Source organism: Ictalurus punctatus, chromosome 8 (genome assembly GCF_001660625.3).
Source record: "Ictalurus punctatus breed USDA103 chromosome 8, Coco_2.0, whole genome shotgun sequence".
NCBI classification, from domain to species: Eukaryota; Metazoa; Chordata; class Actinopteri; order Siluriformes; family Ictaluridae; genus Ictalurus; species Ictalurus punctatus.
In genome coordinates, this window is record NC_030423.2 from 25,861,491 (window position 1) to 25,876,437 (window position 14,947).

At 39.1% G+C, this 14,947-nt stretch overlaps 1 protein-coding gene across 1 annotated transcript in view; it reads right to left on the reverse strand.

The window, feature by feature from the left end:
• fstl5 (follistatin-like 5) overlaps positions 1-14,947 on the reverse strand; it is a 162,585-nt gene that overhangs the window by 100,734 nt on the left and 46,904 nt on the right. The window contains exon 4 of the mRNA XM_053682396.1: positions 7,480-7,728. Within this exon, the coding sequence (XP_053538371.1) occupies positions 7,480-7,728 (249 nt within the window). The remainder of the gene's footprint in view (positions 1-7,479; positions 7,729-14,947) is intronic.

The following is a 14,947-nucleotide window of genomic DNA, read 5'->3' on the forward strand; positions in this document are numbered from 1 at the left end:
TGAACATTTTTTCAGTTGAGAAAGAGTATTGGACAGGACAGTAAATACCAGGATTGCCAGATTTGCTGTTTTTATACCAAATTGGGCTAATTTACATATGCTCCACAGCCACCAAAATCTTGTTTTATGGCAAATATTCAGAATGAATGATTTCTGATACATTTCCACAAACAAAGGCAAAGTATAAGTGCAGCCATTGTGGCTATATTGTACAGAATCATTTATGTTGTAAGATACTGTACAGATTGGAAGTGGGACAGGGGATAATATCCGTACATCAGAAATGTGTGTGCATCACCAAATACGTGACAATGTTTCCCATGCAACGGCTGAGGAAAAGAAGGGGGGAAAAAAGTCTCTCTTTTCCAATGCCCAATTATTTTTGGCTAGATTTCGGTCTTTTGTATGGATTTTGAGATATAATTGGAACGGAAACCTATATAATTTTGTTGAAACCTGTCAACACTGGCTGATGATATTAGTTCTTCCTCACCAATGACAGGAAACACACCAGCAATATTAAACACAATTGAATAAAGAAAGGTCTAAAACCACTCAAAATGTGCTGCTAGACTGTATGCTGGATGACAGTCAACTGCCTATTTATGGAGTTTTCACAGGGCTTAAAATTCAGCCTATAGCATAAGTCTATAAGCATGATAAGTTCATGGCTGAATTTAGTTTAAGGCTGTGTCATTATTAATATTATCCTGCTCCATCACGCTCTCTACATCTCTATAGTTACAGCAATGAGATCAAACGGAAATAGAAAGGAGATGTCTGGCTAAGTCTTTAAAAAAAAAAAAATCTAGAAGAGATCTCAATTCTGTTTTCCTCAAATGTATTTTTTTTAAAAGTTAATTTTATTGTACAGCTCTACAGCCAACACTTGAAAAATAACTTCTATAAGCTCAATAAGTAACTAGTGGCAAATAGACAGAAAACATTTCTAGGCGATGTAGCTTTGTGATCAGGAGATTGCCTGATAAAATCCTGCTCATGGTGTGTGGCCTTTCTTTCTCTCTCTCTCTCTCTCTCTGTTTCGACTATATCCCATACCCTTTTTTCACATTATTCCATTTCTGCTAAGCAATTTTAAGAGAAATATTTGTGACAATGTTGACACATGACCGAAACAAAAGTAAGAATCCCCACTAAATCTCCTCATATATCAAAGAGAACCCTTTAAGTAAAGAATTTTAAATAAAATAAAAGAACTTTAAGGATAAAAGAACTTTAAAAGGAACTGAAATCACTGATTTAATAAAATGGAGATGTAGAGAAAAGAAAAGAAGAAAGTGGCTATAAAACAAGTTTGTGTTCGTGTGCCTCGTGGTTGCCTTCTGTATCCCGTCTTCAAAGGAGATCAAATGAAAAGATTCAAACAGTGTGTGGATTAGAAGAAGACAATTCAAAAGCTCTGTGTTTCGTCTCTAGTGGAAAGTCCATGTGACGCAATCAAGGGATGAAATTGAGTAATTGCGGTTCAAAAGTTGGTGGTTAGTATAGATCCAGAGAATTAATATTGCTATTCTTTATATTGTCTGAGACATTATTATTCGCTACGTTCATTCGGTCAACAGTTGGGCTGGTGTTATATTCGTGTGTGATGGTCTAGGGAAAGCCCTTCACATGTTGTTATGGCTGAATGCTGTAAAACAGCCAAAATGATGTAGAAATCCATCCATCCATCTTCTATACCTCTTATCCTTTACAGGGTCATGGGGAACCTGGAGCCTATCCCAGGGAACATCGGGCACGAGGCGGGGTACACCCTGGACAGGGTGCCAATCCAATGCATGGCACAATCACATACACACTCACACACCCATTCATACACTACGGACACTTTGGACACGCCAATCAGCCTACCGTGCATGTCTTTGGACTGAGGGAGGAAACCGGAGTACCCGGAGGAAACCCCCGCAGCACGGGGAGAACATGCAAACTCCACACACACAGGGCCACGGTGGATGATGTGGAAATTTTTTTATTTAGTCTACATACTAACCCTGCCTTGGCTTTGTTGTGTAAGGAGCCAGTTCAAAAAACACACATGTCTAAAACCATACTAGCTAAGGCTACAGTACATCCACATTAATCCGGATAGATCGGAAAACTGCATTTTCATTTTAAAACCCTCTCCATTTACCGTTTTCAAACGTTTTCCAAAAATTGCTCATCCACACTGAAACGTCTGAAAGTGCTTACATCCCTATACTGTGCACGCACCATTTCCTTGAGGCGTTTATTTAAAAATGCAATCTGAAGGTTGTACAAAGTGACTTTAATTTTTAACAAAGCTATCAAACTGCTACATAACATGCACAGCAACTGCAGTACAACATCGTCCCATCATCTTGTTTGTTTTGATTTGAATGGGTCACATGACTAAAAATATGTCATTGTTTTTGAATATCTACAAACACTATAACGTATAAACAGCGTTTTCGAAAAGCTCCGTTTTCGCTGGACGGAAACACCGTTCCGGTGTAGACGGAAGGCCAAAACATAGAGTAAAAGATGCGGTTTGTATCCGATTCAGATGTATCCAGATTAATGTTGACGTAGGCTAAGTGTGATTTCTTCACACATACACTTCATACATGTCATGCTTTGATCAAACTCTCAAAGAGCTATGTGTCATAGTGAAATAGACACGGTAAACCGAATCAGTTCCGTTTGTAACCAGATACCAGCTGTTAAAATGTCAACCATGGTCCTTCAGGTCATCATCAAAACAGAGAAGAGCTCTTACACAGTCTATTCAAACGAGAGCAGACAAGGTTTTTAAAAAGTTCTAATACAAAATATAGGAAATGTAGTCAACAGAAGAGATGTGAGAGAATGAATCAGATTATTTCCAAAATGGGAGATCAGCCACATGAAGAAATGACAGTGAGGCTTGTGTTTACATTTTTTCATAAGTAGAGCAGGTTATAAAAGTAGGTAGGGCATCTTTCAGAAGAAACGGTCTTTAAATGCGATGTTCTCCCTTTTAGTCAATACTTTGTGCTAGATCCTTTTGTCAAGATGACAGCTCTGAGTCTTCTCCTATAATGCCTGATGAGGTTGGAGAATACATGGTGAGGGATCTAAGGCCGTTCCTCTATACAGAATCTCTCCAGATCCTGCACATTTCGAGGTCCATGCTGGTGGACTCTTCTTTTCAGTTCACCCCACAGGGTTTCTATGGGGTTCAGGTCAGGGGACTGGGAGGGTCATGGCAGGAGCTTGATTTTGTAGTCAGTAAACCATTTTTGTGTTGATTTTGATGTATGTTTTGGATCACTGTCCTGCTGGAAGATCCAACCACACCCCATTTTAAACTTTCAGTCAGAGGCAGTCAGGTTTTCATTTAATATCTGTTGATATTTGATGGAGTCCATGATGCCATGTATCCTAACAAAATGTCCAGGTCCTCTGGCAGAAAAACAACATTAAAGATCCACCACCATATTTAACCGTGGGCATGAGGCACTTCTCCATATGGCTACCTCTCTGTGTGCGCCAAAACCACCTCTGGTGTTTATTACCAAAAAGCTCTATTTTGGTTTCATCTAACCATAGAACCGATCCCATTTGAAGTTCCAGTAGAGTCTGGCACACTGAAGACGCTCGAGTTTGTTTTTGGATGAGAGTAGAGGCTTTTTTTTTCTTGAAACTCTTCCAAACAACTTGTGGTGATGTAGGTGACTTCAGATTGTAGTTTTGGAGACTTTCTGACCCCAAGGCACACCTAACTTCTGCAGTTCTCCAGCTGTGATTCTTGTAGATTTTTTATCCACTCGAACCGTCCTCTTCACCGTGCGTTGAGACGATATAGACACACGTCCAATTCCAGGTTGCTTCATAACATTTCCAGTTGACTGGAACTTCTTAATTATTGCCCTGATGGTGGAAATGGGCGTTTTCAACGCCTGTACTATATTCGTATTACCACTTACCATTTGCTCAACAACATTTTGCCGCACATCACAGCTACATTCCTTGCTCTTTCCCATTGTGTTGAATGACTAAGGGAATTTGGCCTATGTGTTACCTCATATTTATACCCCTGTGAAACAGAAAGTCATGTTTCCTGTTCCTAGTCGCCCAGGTGTACTAGAAAAATGTAAAATATCAATATACTAACAATATACTTCAAATATATTTCTCTCATATGAATTCATAGGAGTGCCAGTAATTGTTGCACACCTATATTTAACAAAGATATTTTTTAGATAAACCTGTACTGTGTTTGCAGTTGTTTGAAATCCATGACAGCAGAGTATTTTAGTGAATTATTTAAATAAAATATCAAAAGGTTAAACAACAAAGACAATTTTTCACAGCCTTCTTCGATCATATTTACCAACGGTGCCAATATTAGTGGAGAACACTGTATTTGGTAATACATGTGTTATTATTATTATTATTATTATTATTATTATTATTATTATTATTATTATTACTGTGTTCTTATTCACTATAGTATTATTTGTTCCCCGGATAGTTTGTCATTAACATCTTTAGATATCACACAGGATTCATATGCTTGCCAAGAACACAATTTATCTAATATTGTGTTTACAGTTCACTTCGCCAGGGTAACAGCTTGCACCTTCATTTTATCCCAACACTCACGCTAATGCCAAAGCCTGCATCCCTGTAGGCAACAGTCTATGTTTTTTATCTGGCGAGTTACAAATATGTGTAATAATTTTCCTTCTGGAGATCAAAGATAACATTTCAAATGCTATCATCTTGGTTTTTAACACCTCCATATGGTGGAGGATTTATACACTGTATTGTAGTTGCTACTTTGATTTGTCAGGCCATACTGATTACAGCGGATTTAATCTTTATATAAAATCCAGATAATGTGCTCTAATATATATACATATATATATATATATATATATATATATATATATATATATATATATATATATATATATATATATATATATATATATATATATATCTGCACATACTGTCATTCTAAGTGTTCCGTCAGTCATGTGTAGCAAATATTCTGCAAAGGCAAAATACACGTGACTTCAAGTGCCACTTCATTTCCGATCTGGTTTAAACCTATGTACATTATGCGTGTAAGAAATAGGGGGAAAAAGAGATTGGAGAGAAATGTGAGTTTGTTGGAGTCATGCACTGCTTCCCATTCAGATTGAAAGCCCTCAAAGCACATCTGGAGGTCACCCCCCCCCCCCCCCCCCCTTTCCTCTGCTTATCAGAGAGATAAGAGGGTCAGTGGATAGGGGAAAAAAATGGCTGCGTCTTGGTGCTTTCATCAAAACAAGGGTTAGAAACACAAACAGCCATTTCCTCTGAACACTTGGCACTCTGAACTCTAAGCAACCTGTTACAATTCTGCCCTTGTCTGCCACAGTAAAATTGTTCTTAGATGTCATTATCATTATGAAATAAATATGGAACTTTTGTTTGGGTCTGGAAATGATCATTTGGTGGTAATGAATTTGCCAAATTCAGTAAGTTCCTTGACTTTGCTTTCATCTGTTAGCACGCCGCTCTGTTTTGATGATGACATTATGACGTCGCGGGAGCATTGTGGACATTTTGAAAGCCACTATCTGATTACAAAACGATGTCCAGGTTTATGTCCATTTTGCTTTGGCGAATATCCCACAAACAGTGGTGTGTGAAAGTTTGTAAACCCTTTAGAAATGTCTATATATTGGCATAAATGTGACCTAAAACATCATGGGATTTTCACACGAGTCCTAAAAGTAGGCAAAGAGAACTCGGTTAAACAAATGAGACAAATATATTATACTTGGTTATACTGAGGAAAATAATAATGTGGCAAAAGTATGTGAACCTCAAAGATGAGCAGTCTAATTTGAAGGTGAAATTAGAGTCAGGTGTTTTTAATCAGTGGGATGACAATCGGGTTAGTTTCATTTAAAGAACAGGGATCTATCAAAGTCCAATCTTCATTATTCATGTTTGTGGAACTGTATAATGGCATGAACAAATGAGATATTTGAGGACCTCAGAAAAAGAGTTGTTGATGCTCATCAGGCTGGAAACGATTACAAAACCATCTCTAAAGAGTTTGGACTCCACCAATCCACAGTCAGTCAGATTGTGTACAAATGGAGGAAATTTAAGACAATGTAACCGTCCCTAGGAGTGGTCGACCGACAAAGATCACTACAAGAGCACGACATGTAATAGTCCCTGAGGTCACATAGGAGCCAGGGTAAGTTCTAAGCAACTAAAGGCCTCTCTCACATCGCTGGCTCTGGTGAGTAGTACTATACACTTAGCTTGCTTTCCAAATCTGCCAAAAGAGCTAGTACACAGCCTAGCACGTAAAATGTAAATCAAACAACCAATGTTCACACTGATTAGCGCTGTATATAAATTCTTTAAATCAGTCGTCATCAACTCTGCTCCTGGAGCTCTACCTTCCTAAAAACTTTAGCTCCAACCATAACCATGCTCACCTGACCATCTAATCGTTGCCTTAAGAAGATCTTGATTAACTAAAAAAAAAAAGGTGTGTTGGATTTTGGTTGGAGATGAAACCTGCGAAAGGTAGATCTCACGAAAGAGGGTTAAATTATGTTTAACTAATAATGTCTACTGTGGAAGCTTCGTAGAACTCTTTTTACCGCTGTGTTTGTCAAAATGGTCCCTTACCCAACATGATCTTTTGGTGGCAGATAGTCAAGGCAAACTAAAAGCATTCAGATGGCATTTTGGTAAAATATATTCATGTTTGATTAAAGTAGACTTGTAAAAAAAAAAGTATATATTATTGCTAGGAAAACCCTTTTTTTTTTTTTTTGGTAATTTTTGGCTATTTTCCAGAATTCAGCCCCAGCAACATGGGATTTCCAAGGCTACTATAAAATTAGTGTCGGTTTCTTCTAATAATTGCTTCAACTTATGTTTTTACTGCGCTGCAAAGACGATAAAACAGCACAAATGAACTGGAGCAAAGTAATCACTGTTTTGAGACAAATCCAAGTTAATACCGTGTGCCACCATAGTGCAATGTAATATCGACAGCTAAAACAAACTCTTGGAAGATGATGAATAATTAGGGTCTGTTAGAGCAGATCTAATGAGCAGAACAGATGTCATCCACACTGTGAAACAGATCAAATCTGATTTGGCAAAGCATGAATGAGCGTGACAGAGGAGGCAGATTGAGAGGATTACGGCAATGAGACGGTTTTCAATAAGTTACCTAGCCACATCCTCCCATGTTGTACTTCTCCTCAACTTCTTTCTTTGTGAATTTTCTGTTAGTCCCAGCTTGACTACAATTAGAGTAGATTGTGATTTGAACTTTTTTTTGTATATATATAAAAAGGTGAACAACCTTACTCGTGTACATTTGATAACCAGCACTTTAGGGCACTCTACATACTAGTCGCATGCTATATAGACATTTTACTTCCTATACATACTTGACCTTTGATTTGCAAATGCAGTCTTCTTTCTTACCTTTGTAGAAGCATTCTTCGCTGTGTACAATGGTGATTCTTTGACGGGCCAGACACGAGGCTCGGTGCAGTTCACAGTGGTTCTGGTAGAGTTTCCCATTAGATCCACATACAGGTTTGTAGTGCGGCTTGCAGTGCTCCAGACACTGGCACGCTCCCTGACCGGTCACATGGTCCACCACGCAGTGCTTCCCAAGTCCACAGTACTTATGATCACAGGCGTTTTGGAAGGTGTTATGACCAGTCAAGCCTGCAGAGACAAAAAAAATTAAGGATTTCATTGTGAGAATTTTGTCTCCTAGTCTTTTCAGGGGAAAGTAGATAATACATGCTCATAAAGTTGCTACAAGTCAGCAGATGATAACACTTGCATAGTCATGAATCATCAAAATCATTTGAAGAAGGAAAATTTGTCATTTTGAACAATGGTGATCATTTATTGGTAATTGGAATAATGGGGAATAGTGATTGGTAGTTGGTGGTCAGTGATTCGTTGTTGGCGATGGTGACTTGGCCATTGGGAACAACGGCGATAAAGTTTGGTCATTGGTAACAAGGATGATCAGGGAATGGTTGTTGGGAATAATTATCATCAGAGATTGATTGTTGAGATCATTCATTGATCAGAGGGGGGCATGGAAGCTTAATAGTTAGCACGTTTGCCTTGTCCCTCCTGCGTTGAGGGTTCAAAGTCACTAATTTGGCAACACTAGTTATGAATGGAGTGCAGTGGGCGCATTGAATGCACAGGCTTGGTTAGGTATGTTTAATACTGGACAACATGGCACCACTACGGCTGATGTTGAACTATGCTGAAAGCATTAAAAAATTCAACCGACAGGTCATCCTTAAAAGTTGCACTTTACAAAGTGTCCAAACCACCTAGGCAGATAATGCTTCAGTTCGATTACCTTTTATCCCTCTTCTTGAACCTTTAGCTTACGTGGGAGAGTGCGGCTTTTAGAGAGGAGAAAAGCAAAAGGTCCACTCTGGTGGAAGCATCAGACCTGATCAGTCGTAAACAGATGTGACAGGTGGGGAAATACACAGGCTCTGAAACCACTGAACCGAGAAGAATCAGACAACAGAATGCTACTGAAATGGTGGCCATCTCATCCAAAGATCACTGGCCTATCAGGCTGCTTTCCTTTAGATTCACCCAGAAGAACCAAGCTCCAAATATTGGTTTTAGAGCTCTGCTCCTAAACTCACCATGTTGCCCTTATGAGACGAGGAGGCTTTGAAAGGCATGGTTTGTTAAGATTTTTAAGGTAAAGGCCAGACAGGATGGTAAGTAGATTCAGCAGATTCTGATTCAGTGAGCTGGCACAAATACCTCCTTCATCAAAGTGAATGAATTAAACCCATTTCGTTCTTAACCAACTTACAGTTGGGAAACTGAATAAAACACGGGTGTTCGAACAGCCAAAGACACATTTACAACCCGTGCTTGCTGATATGATTTCTCTCACTCAACAACGGCAAGGTGATTTTCATAATGTTGGGGGCGGGACACTTCAGATTCTAGAGAGCGTTTGATTGGACAGAAAGTCTGAGGAGCCGCTGAAGTGCAGATTGAGGTCATCAAAATTCTTGATCCGTACTGGTGGTAGAGACAGACTGTTCATTTTGAATGCATTTATCTTCTAAATGCGAATTTTGTCATTGTTTTGGAGCACACTAGCTTATAGAAAACCTTTTGGCTAACATATCCAAAGTAAAAGCCACAAAACTTCAATTCAGATTTCATAGGGACTTTTTCACAACTTGTGGTTAAGAGCTTCTGTACCACTGAGATCGTAAAACCTCTAATAAAAAAGAGAGAAAACCGAAATCCACTGCATTTATTGACAAAGAACGACACATTAAATGAATAAAAAAAAAACTTATGTAGTGTCCGAGTTTCTTTTTGTGTGTGGCCTTGGTTGTAATTATAACTACAGATGTATTTGTATATCCATTCTCTGACGTGTACTGTTAAATAGTGATGTCTCTCTTTTGCGTTGAGAGCTCTTATACATGTGAATCTCATTTTTTCTTTGCAATTTCTTGCATTTACTTGATATTCTTTGGAGGTATCATTTTAATTTCAGCCACATATAATTTTCAGATAAAGCACTATTATTTATTAAGTAAGCACTTCTTATGAGTTATGAAATTACATGAAATTTGATGTGACATTTTGGAATTGTTGTTGAATTGTTTTGAAACCGAAATTAAAACCACTTCATGGATTATGATCCTTGTTCTTCATTGAACTGCCTCATCAAACAACCTACATGGAAAAAAAGACTATGGAATAAGCATTATCACTATAAAAAGTTTTTTTTTGTCCCATCAAAGTCATTTAATGCTATACATATGCTAATGTGGTGAACCTGATACAGAATTTAGAGAACCCTGCTGAGTTTAGAGAACCTCGATGCTCCCACTGCATCAATGGTGTGCAAACCAAGTAGGCTTCAGATGAAATATGAATGACGATCAGGTGCGATCATCTCATTACCTCTTTATGAACCAGACAGAAATCTGAGCTCCATTTTGAAAGCCTTGCACTGCTGATCCTTTAAAAATGACTTGTGATTTGGATTGCAGTCAGTGCACTCAGCAAGTCTGAGTCTAGTCATTGTTTACTTTTGTGCAGAACGCATAAAATGCAACCTATTTCCATATACAAAGAAGGAAAATGATTTAGCTCAGTTTGTGCTCTCTGGCTAAAGAAGTGAATAATTGAACTTTATGAGTAGCCCTACTGTTTTTTAATTTATTTCCTTAGAGTTCAGAGCTGTCATTTGTTTGTGTTTTTATTCTGGTAACTAAATTCATCCTCTTCGAACGGCCTACTTGTACTCCTACTTCAGTTTCTCTCTGTGGGCGAAAAAAAAAAAAAAGTTTATTTTATATTATATAAGTCACAGTCCTTTGGTTTGCTGCATGAAATTGTAAATATTAAATGATCATTTTAAAAAAAAGAGAGAGAAAAATGTTGTATAGCCAACATTTAGTAAAGCATCAGTCGCGTTGATGAAGGGCACAAGAGGCCATCATTAAAATGCACACCGTGTCACCCTGCAGCCAAATGCCAACAAAGACAAATGACTAATTTAGTGCAAGTGATTTGCTATTGGGTGAATGATGTGACTTGTAGAAATTTTATTTAGCCACAGTCATTTCTCTTGTCTGAAATGACCTGCTGGTTCAAAGCAATGTCACCAGGTTTGTGAAAAACAGACTTTTCACATGGAAGAAGAAAAATCGTAATATGTCAATCATAATACATTTCTGTACAGTATACAGAGTTGGCAACTTTCAAAAATGTATATCAAGGGAAGTTTTAACATTTAGACTAATGTTAAACATGGGCTTGAATGGAAATTTGTAATGCTGTGAAGAAGGGATTTGCCGGCATCCTGATTTCTTCTGTTTTTGTGTAGATCTCATACTGAATTGTTTCAGAAATTAAAACAAAATCTAAGCTCAAACAAAGGCAACATGAGTAAACGCATAATACGGTTTTTTAAATGATAATGTTATTTATTGAGCACAGCAAATAATCATCCAATTCAAGCACAACTGGATTCTGCAGTGAGACAATGATCCAAAGCATAGGAGTAAGTCCTAGTCCTAGAAGTAAGTGAAAGACTGATCTCCAGTTATCTGAAGCGTTTGATTGCAGTTACTGGTGCTAAACGGTGGCACAAACAGATTTTAAGGGTTTAAGGGGTTCAATTAGTTTTTCACTTGGGTGATAGGTGTTGGATAACTTTTTTGCTTAAAAAAAAACAACAACTGCATTGTGTGTTTATTCAGGTTGCCTTTGTTCTATGTTGTATTTCGTTTGATGATGTAAAACTATTTACAATGAGATATACACAAGAAGAGAAGAAATCTGGATGGGGAAAATACTCTTTTCACATCACTGTAAATACGAAGAACTAAGTACAAGAGCACAAGCTCTCCGTTGCTTTACTGTAATCTCACTTGTATCGGCCCATGGAGTGAACGAACTATACACTGAGTCTAGCTTGCTATTGAAGTTTACAGCGTAGAAAACAAAACCATCACCTGTGGTCATTTCTGATGTCTTTATTGCCTGATCTTTATTTGTAAATTCAAAAGTACAGAGAACCACACATTCCTTTAGTCACTAGCTGTTCAAATTCATCACAAATTAGGTTTATTGTCAAAATGTACAGACTTTCAGCTGTTTGCAATGAACAATTCAAACAAAAGCAATTGAAATAATTAAACACAATGAGTGCTTCAAGTGGTTTCTGCAAATTCAACGGAAAATAACTTATAATGACTTCTCCAGTCTCAAATTTATTCAACCCCATAATAGAATCCCTCACAACAGCGCAAATAAGCAAAACAGGTGTTGTCTCAAGCACACCTGATACAACTAATCAAGTTCAGTAGCTGGAACACATGAAATACCTGAACTGCAAGGGGCAGAAAATTCGTGAAACATCTAGACCGGGCAAGAAGAAAGAAGCTATCAATGGCTGCAAGCAGATTTGTGAGAAGGCAGGTTGTGAAAAACCCTCGAGTGGCTGCAAAAGACCTGCAGCAAGACTTGGTGGCAACAGGCACTGAGGTTTCAGTGAGCATAATAAGGTGTGTACTAAACGCAGAAGGTTTCCATGCGAGTACTCCAAGTCGTACACCACTACTGACCCAAAAGCACAAGAAAAGTCGCCTCAAAATCATATAAATAAACCACAGAAGTTTTGGTATTCTGTTCTGTGGAGCGATGAAACAATTCTGGAATTCTGTTCTGTGGAAGTTTTCGACACGATGGATCAGCGGTATGTCCGGAGAAAGAAGAATGAAGAAAGAACACTCTGTCCACAGTCGAGCATGGTGGTGGCTCGGTGATGCTCTGGGGCTGCTTTGCATACTCTGGCACTGGAAACCTGCAGCGTGTGGAAGGCGAGATGAATTCATTGAAGTATCAGGAAATCCTAGGAGAAAACCTCATGCTGCCTGTGAGGAAGCTGAAACTTGGGCGTCACTGGACCTTCCAACAGGACAATGATCCCAAGCATACCTCAAATTCCACCAAGGCTTGGTTGCATAAGAAGTTCTGGAAGATTCTACAGGGCCATCCCAGTCACCTGACTTGAACCCCATAGAAAATCTCTGGTAGGATTTGAAGAAGGCGGTTGCAGCATGAAAACTGAAGAATATTACTGAACTGGAGGCCATTGCTCATGAGGAATGCCTAAGATTCCTCAGGAACGCGGCCAGAAACTATGCATCTTGTTTGCAGCAGGTCATAACAGCAAAAGGGTGCTCTACTAAGCATCTATTTTTACTTTAATACTACTGGTAGACCTACTTGAGAATATATATCGTTATCATGAAATAAGATTGTAGTCATATCGCCCAGGCCTAAACATTAACGTTTGGTGATTCCAGCCTTGAATTTCATGCAAAGCGTAGTAAATATCATAAACCCTTCTGATAGGGATTTTACAAGAACAAAGCTGTGTTCAGAAATGAGTTCATAGATAGATTAAAAGCACTTATAAAGCATGAAGATTGTTATGACCTGCTGCTAAATGTAGCTCTGCTAATTCTGAGGTGTTTATATTGATTCTTGCAGTTTCTGTATTAGTTTCTCACTATGGACCTGAACTCAATTCTGAATATGGGCTAGAGAAAGAACAGGAAAAAAAAAATTGAAGAAGAAACCACAGAAACGGGTCGGTTTATAATGGAGAACGATCTTAGTAAAGTTAAGTGGCATGCAGTGAACCACACAGCAACAATAAGGACACATCTCTGCTTCTGTCTGATTGTTCGGAAGAAATGTTTTATCTTGGATTTGTTTTCAGAATGAATGAGAGTGCTGACTCAGTTGTGTCATTCCTAACCACCTGCCTAGAAATAAATGGCGGATATTAATCAGCTGCTCTGTACCCAATGATAAAAACATGATGTATAGGTTTCCTTCTGAAAAACATCTGAAAAACATCTGCGCATTAATGGTTTCTAATTAAAGTGCAATCATGAGAGTAAACAAACACAGATAGCATGAGTTTCATAAAATCTTAATAAATCACATTCTACATATATTATACCATAGCTCTGCTATTTCTCAATTCTGATTTGTTCTGATACTTTATTGTTTCTATAGTAACAACTCATTCACGCATACTAATAAGAAACAGATATAAAACAATGCAATTATTTAACATGTATAATCATTGATATGGTGAGGTTTTCTGTGAGGAGACATTTATATATTATATTTGGACGGAGTCTCAAGTGTCTTTGCATTTTGTAACAATTAGAGGTAAAGTTGTACCTTTACGTTCCCTTTCAAAGGGAACTCAAAGTTACGTGAGCTTCATGCTGTGGGAAGCGCCCTCGCATGCAGCTGGTATCTGAAGTCTGTGTAATATCATGCCTACTTATAGGCCTGCCGTGGTCAGGTGACGTGGCATTTCGCGTGCCATGTGACTATAAAACGGTGCCTATAAACCACATCATCAGCTTTATTATCTTTGTCAGTTGTCTGTGTGAACATTCGTAAAAACTCTTCACTTCTCAATATTTTTTCAGAAAATATTTTTGTTGCTAACCTCTTTAAGAGAATGAGCCATAGAGAGTTCAGGAAATGTGTTACTCCCTGCTTCCAATTCATTATGGGGAAGGATGGACACACTTTTTGTGTGAAGTGTTTGGGAGTGGAGCATGCGGCAGCAGCCTTTGAGAGGGCTGACTATGTACATTGTGAACGCTTCACAGTTAAGCAGCTCCGCTCTTGGCTCACCCTCTTCTCAGCCAAAGAGTTGGGTTTTGGAACCTCGGGGCTCTGGGTCGGCCACTGCCAAGGCAGCTAGCCGGCTCGGGTTCTGGAGATCCCGTTTGTATCTTGGGAGGAACCAGAGATGAGTACAGCTCTATCTCTTGCTCTGTTCTCCAGATCTGACTGTCCTCTTCCGGGTTTGGGAGCTCACAGAGATTTCTCCTTCCGGTATGGAGAGTCAACCCACCCTCTCTGACTCTGAGGAGACAGAGGGGGGAGCCAGTGCACCAAAAATGGAGAGCAGCTCTCAATCATATAAAGAGATGCGTGAAGTGATCATTAGGTTTGTCAAAAAGCTGAATTTAGACTGGCCCGGGGAAGAGGAAGTGGCTCCCGGCAGGCTGGAGGAGCACTTTCTCCCCAGTGAAAATAAATCTCGCTCACACTGCAGAAAACTCTTTGTCAGTGAGTTCAATGTACATTCCAGGCAACCAGAATGTGGGGGCAGACATCCTGTCGAGGCAGAGGACCGGGGATTGGAGGCTCCATCTACAAGAGGTGGAGTCCATATGGCAGAGGTTCGGCCAAGCGCAAGTGGATGTAGGCTGCCCGCTGTGGTTCACCCTCACTTCTCCCACACCAGTAGGGCTGGATGCCACGGTAAACAAGTGGCCGAGGTCACGTCTGTATGCCTTTCCCCAGATAGCTCTGC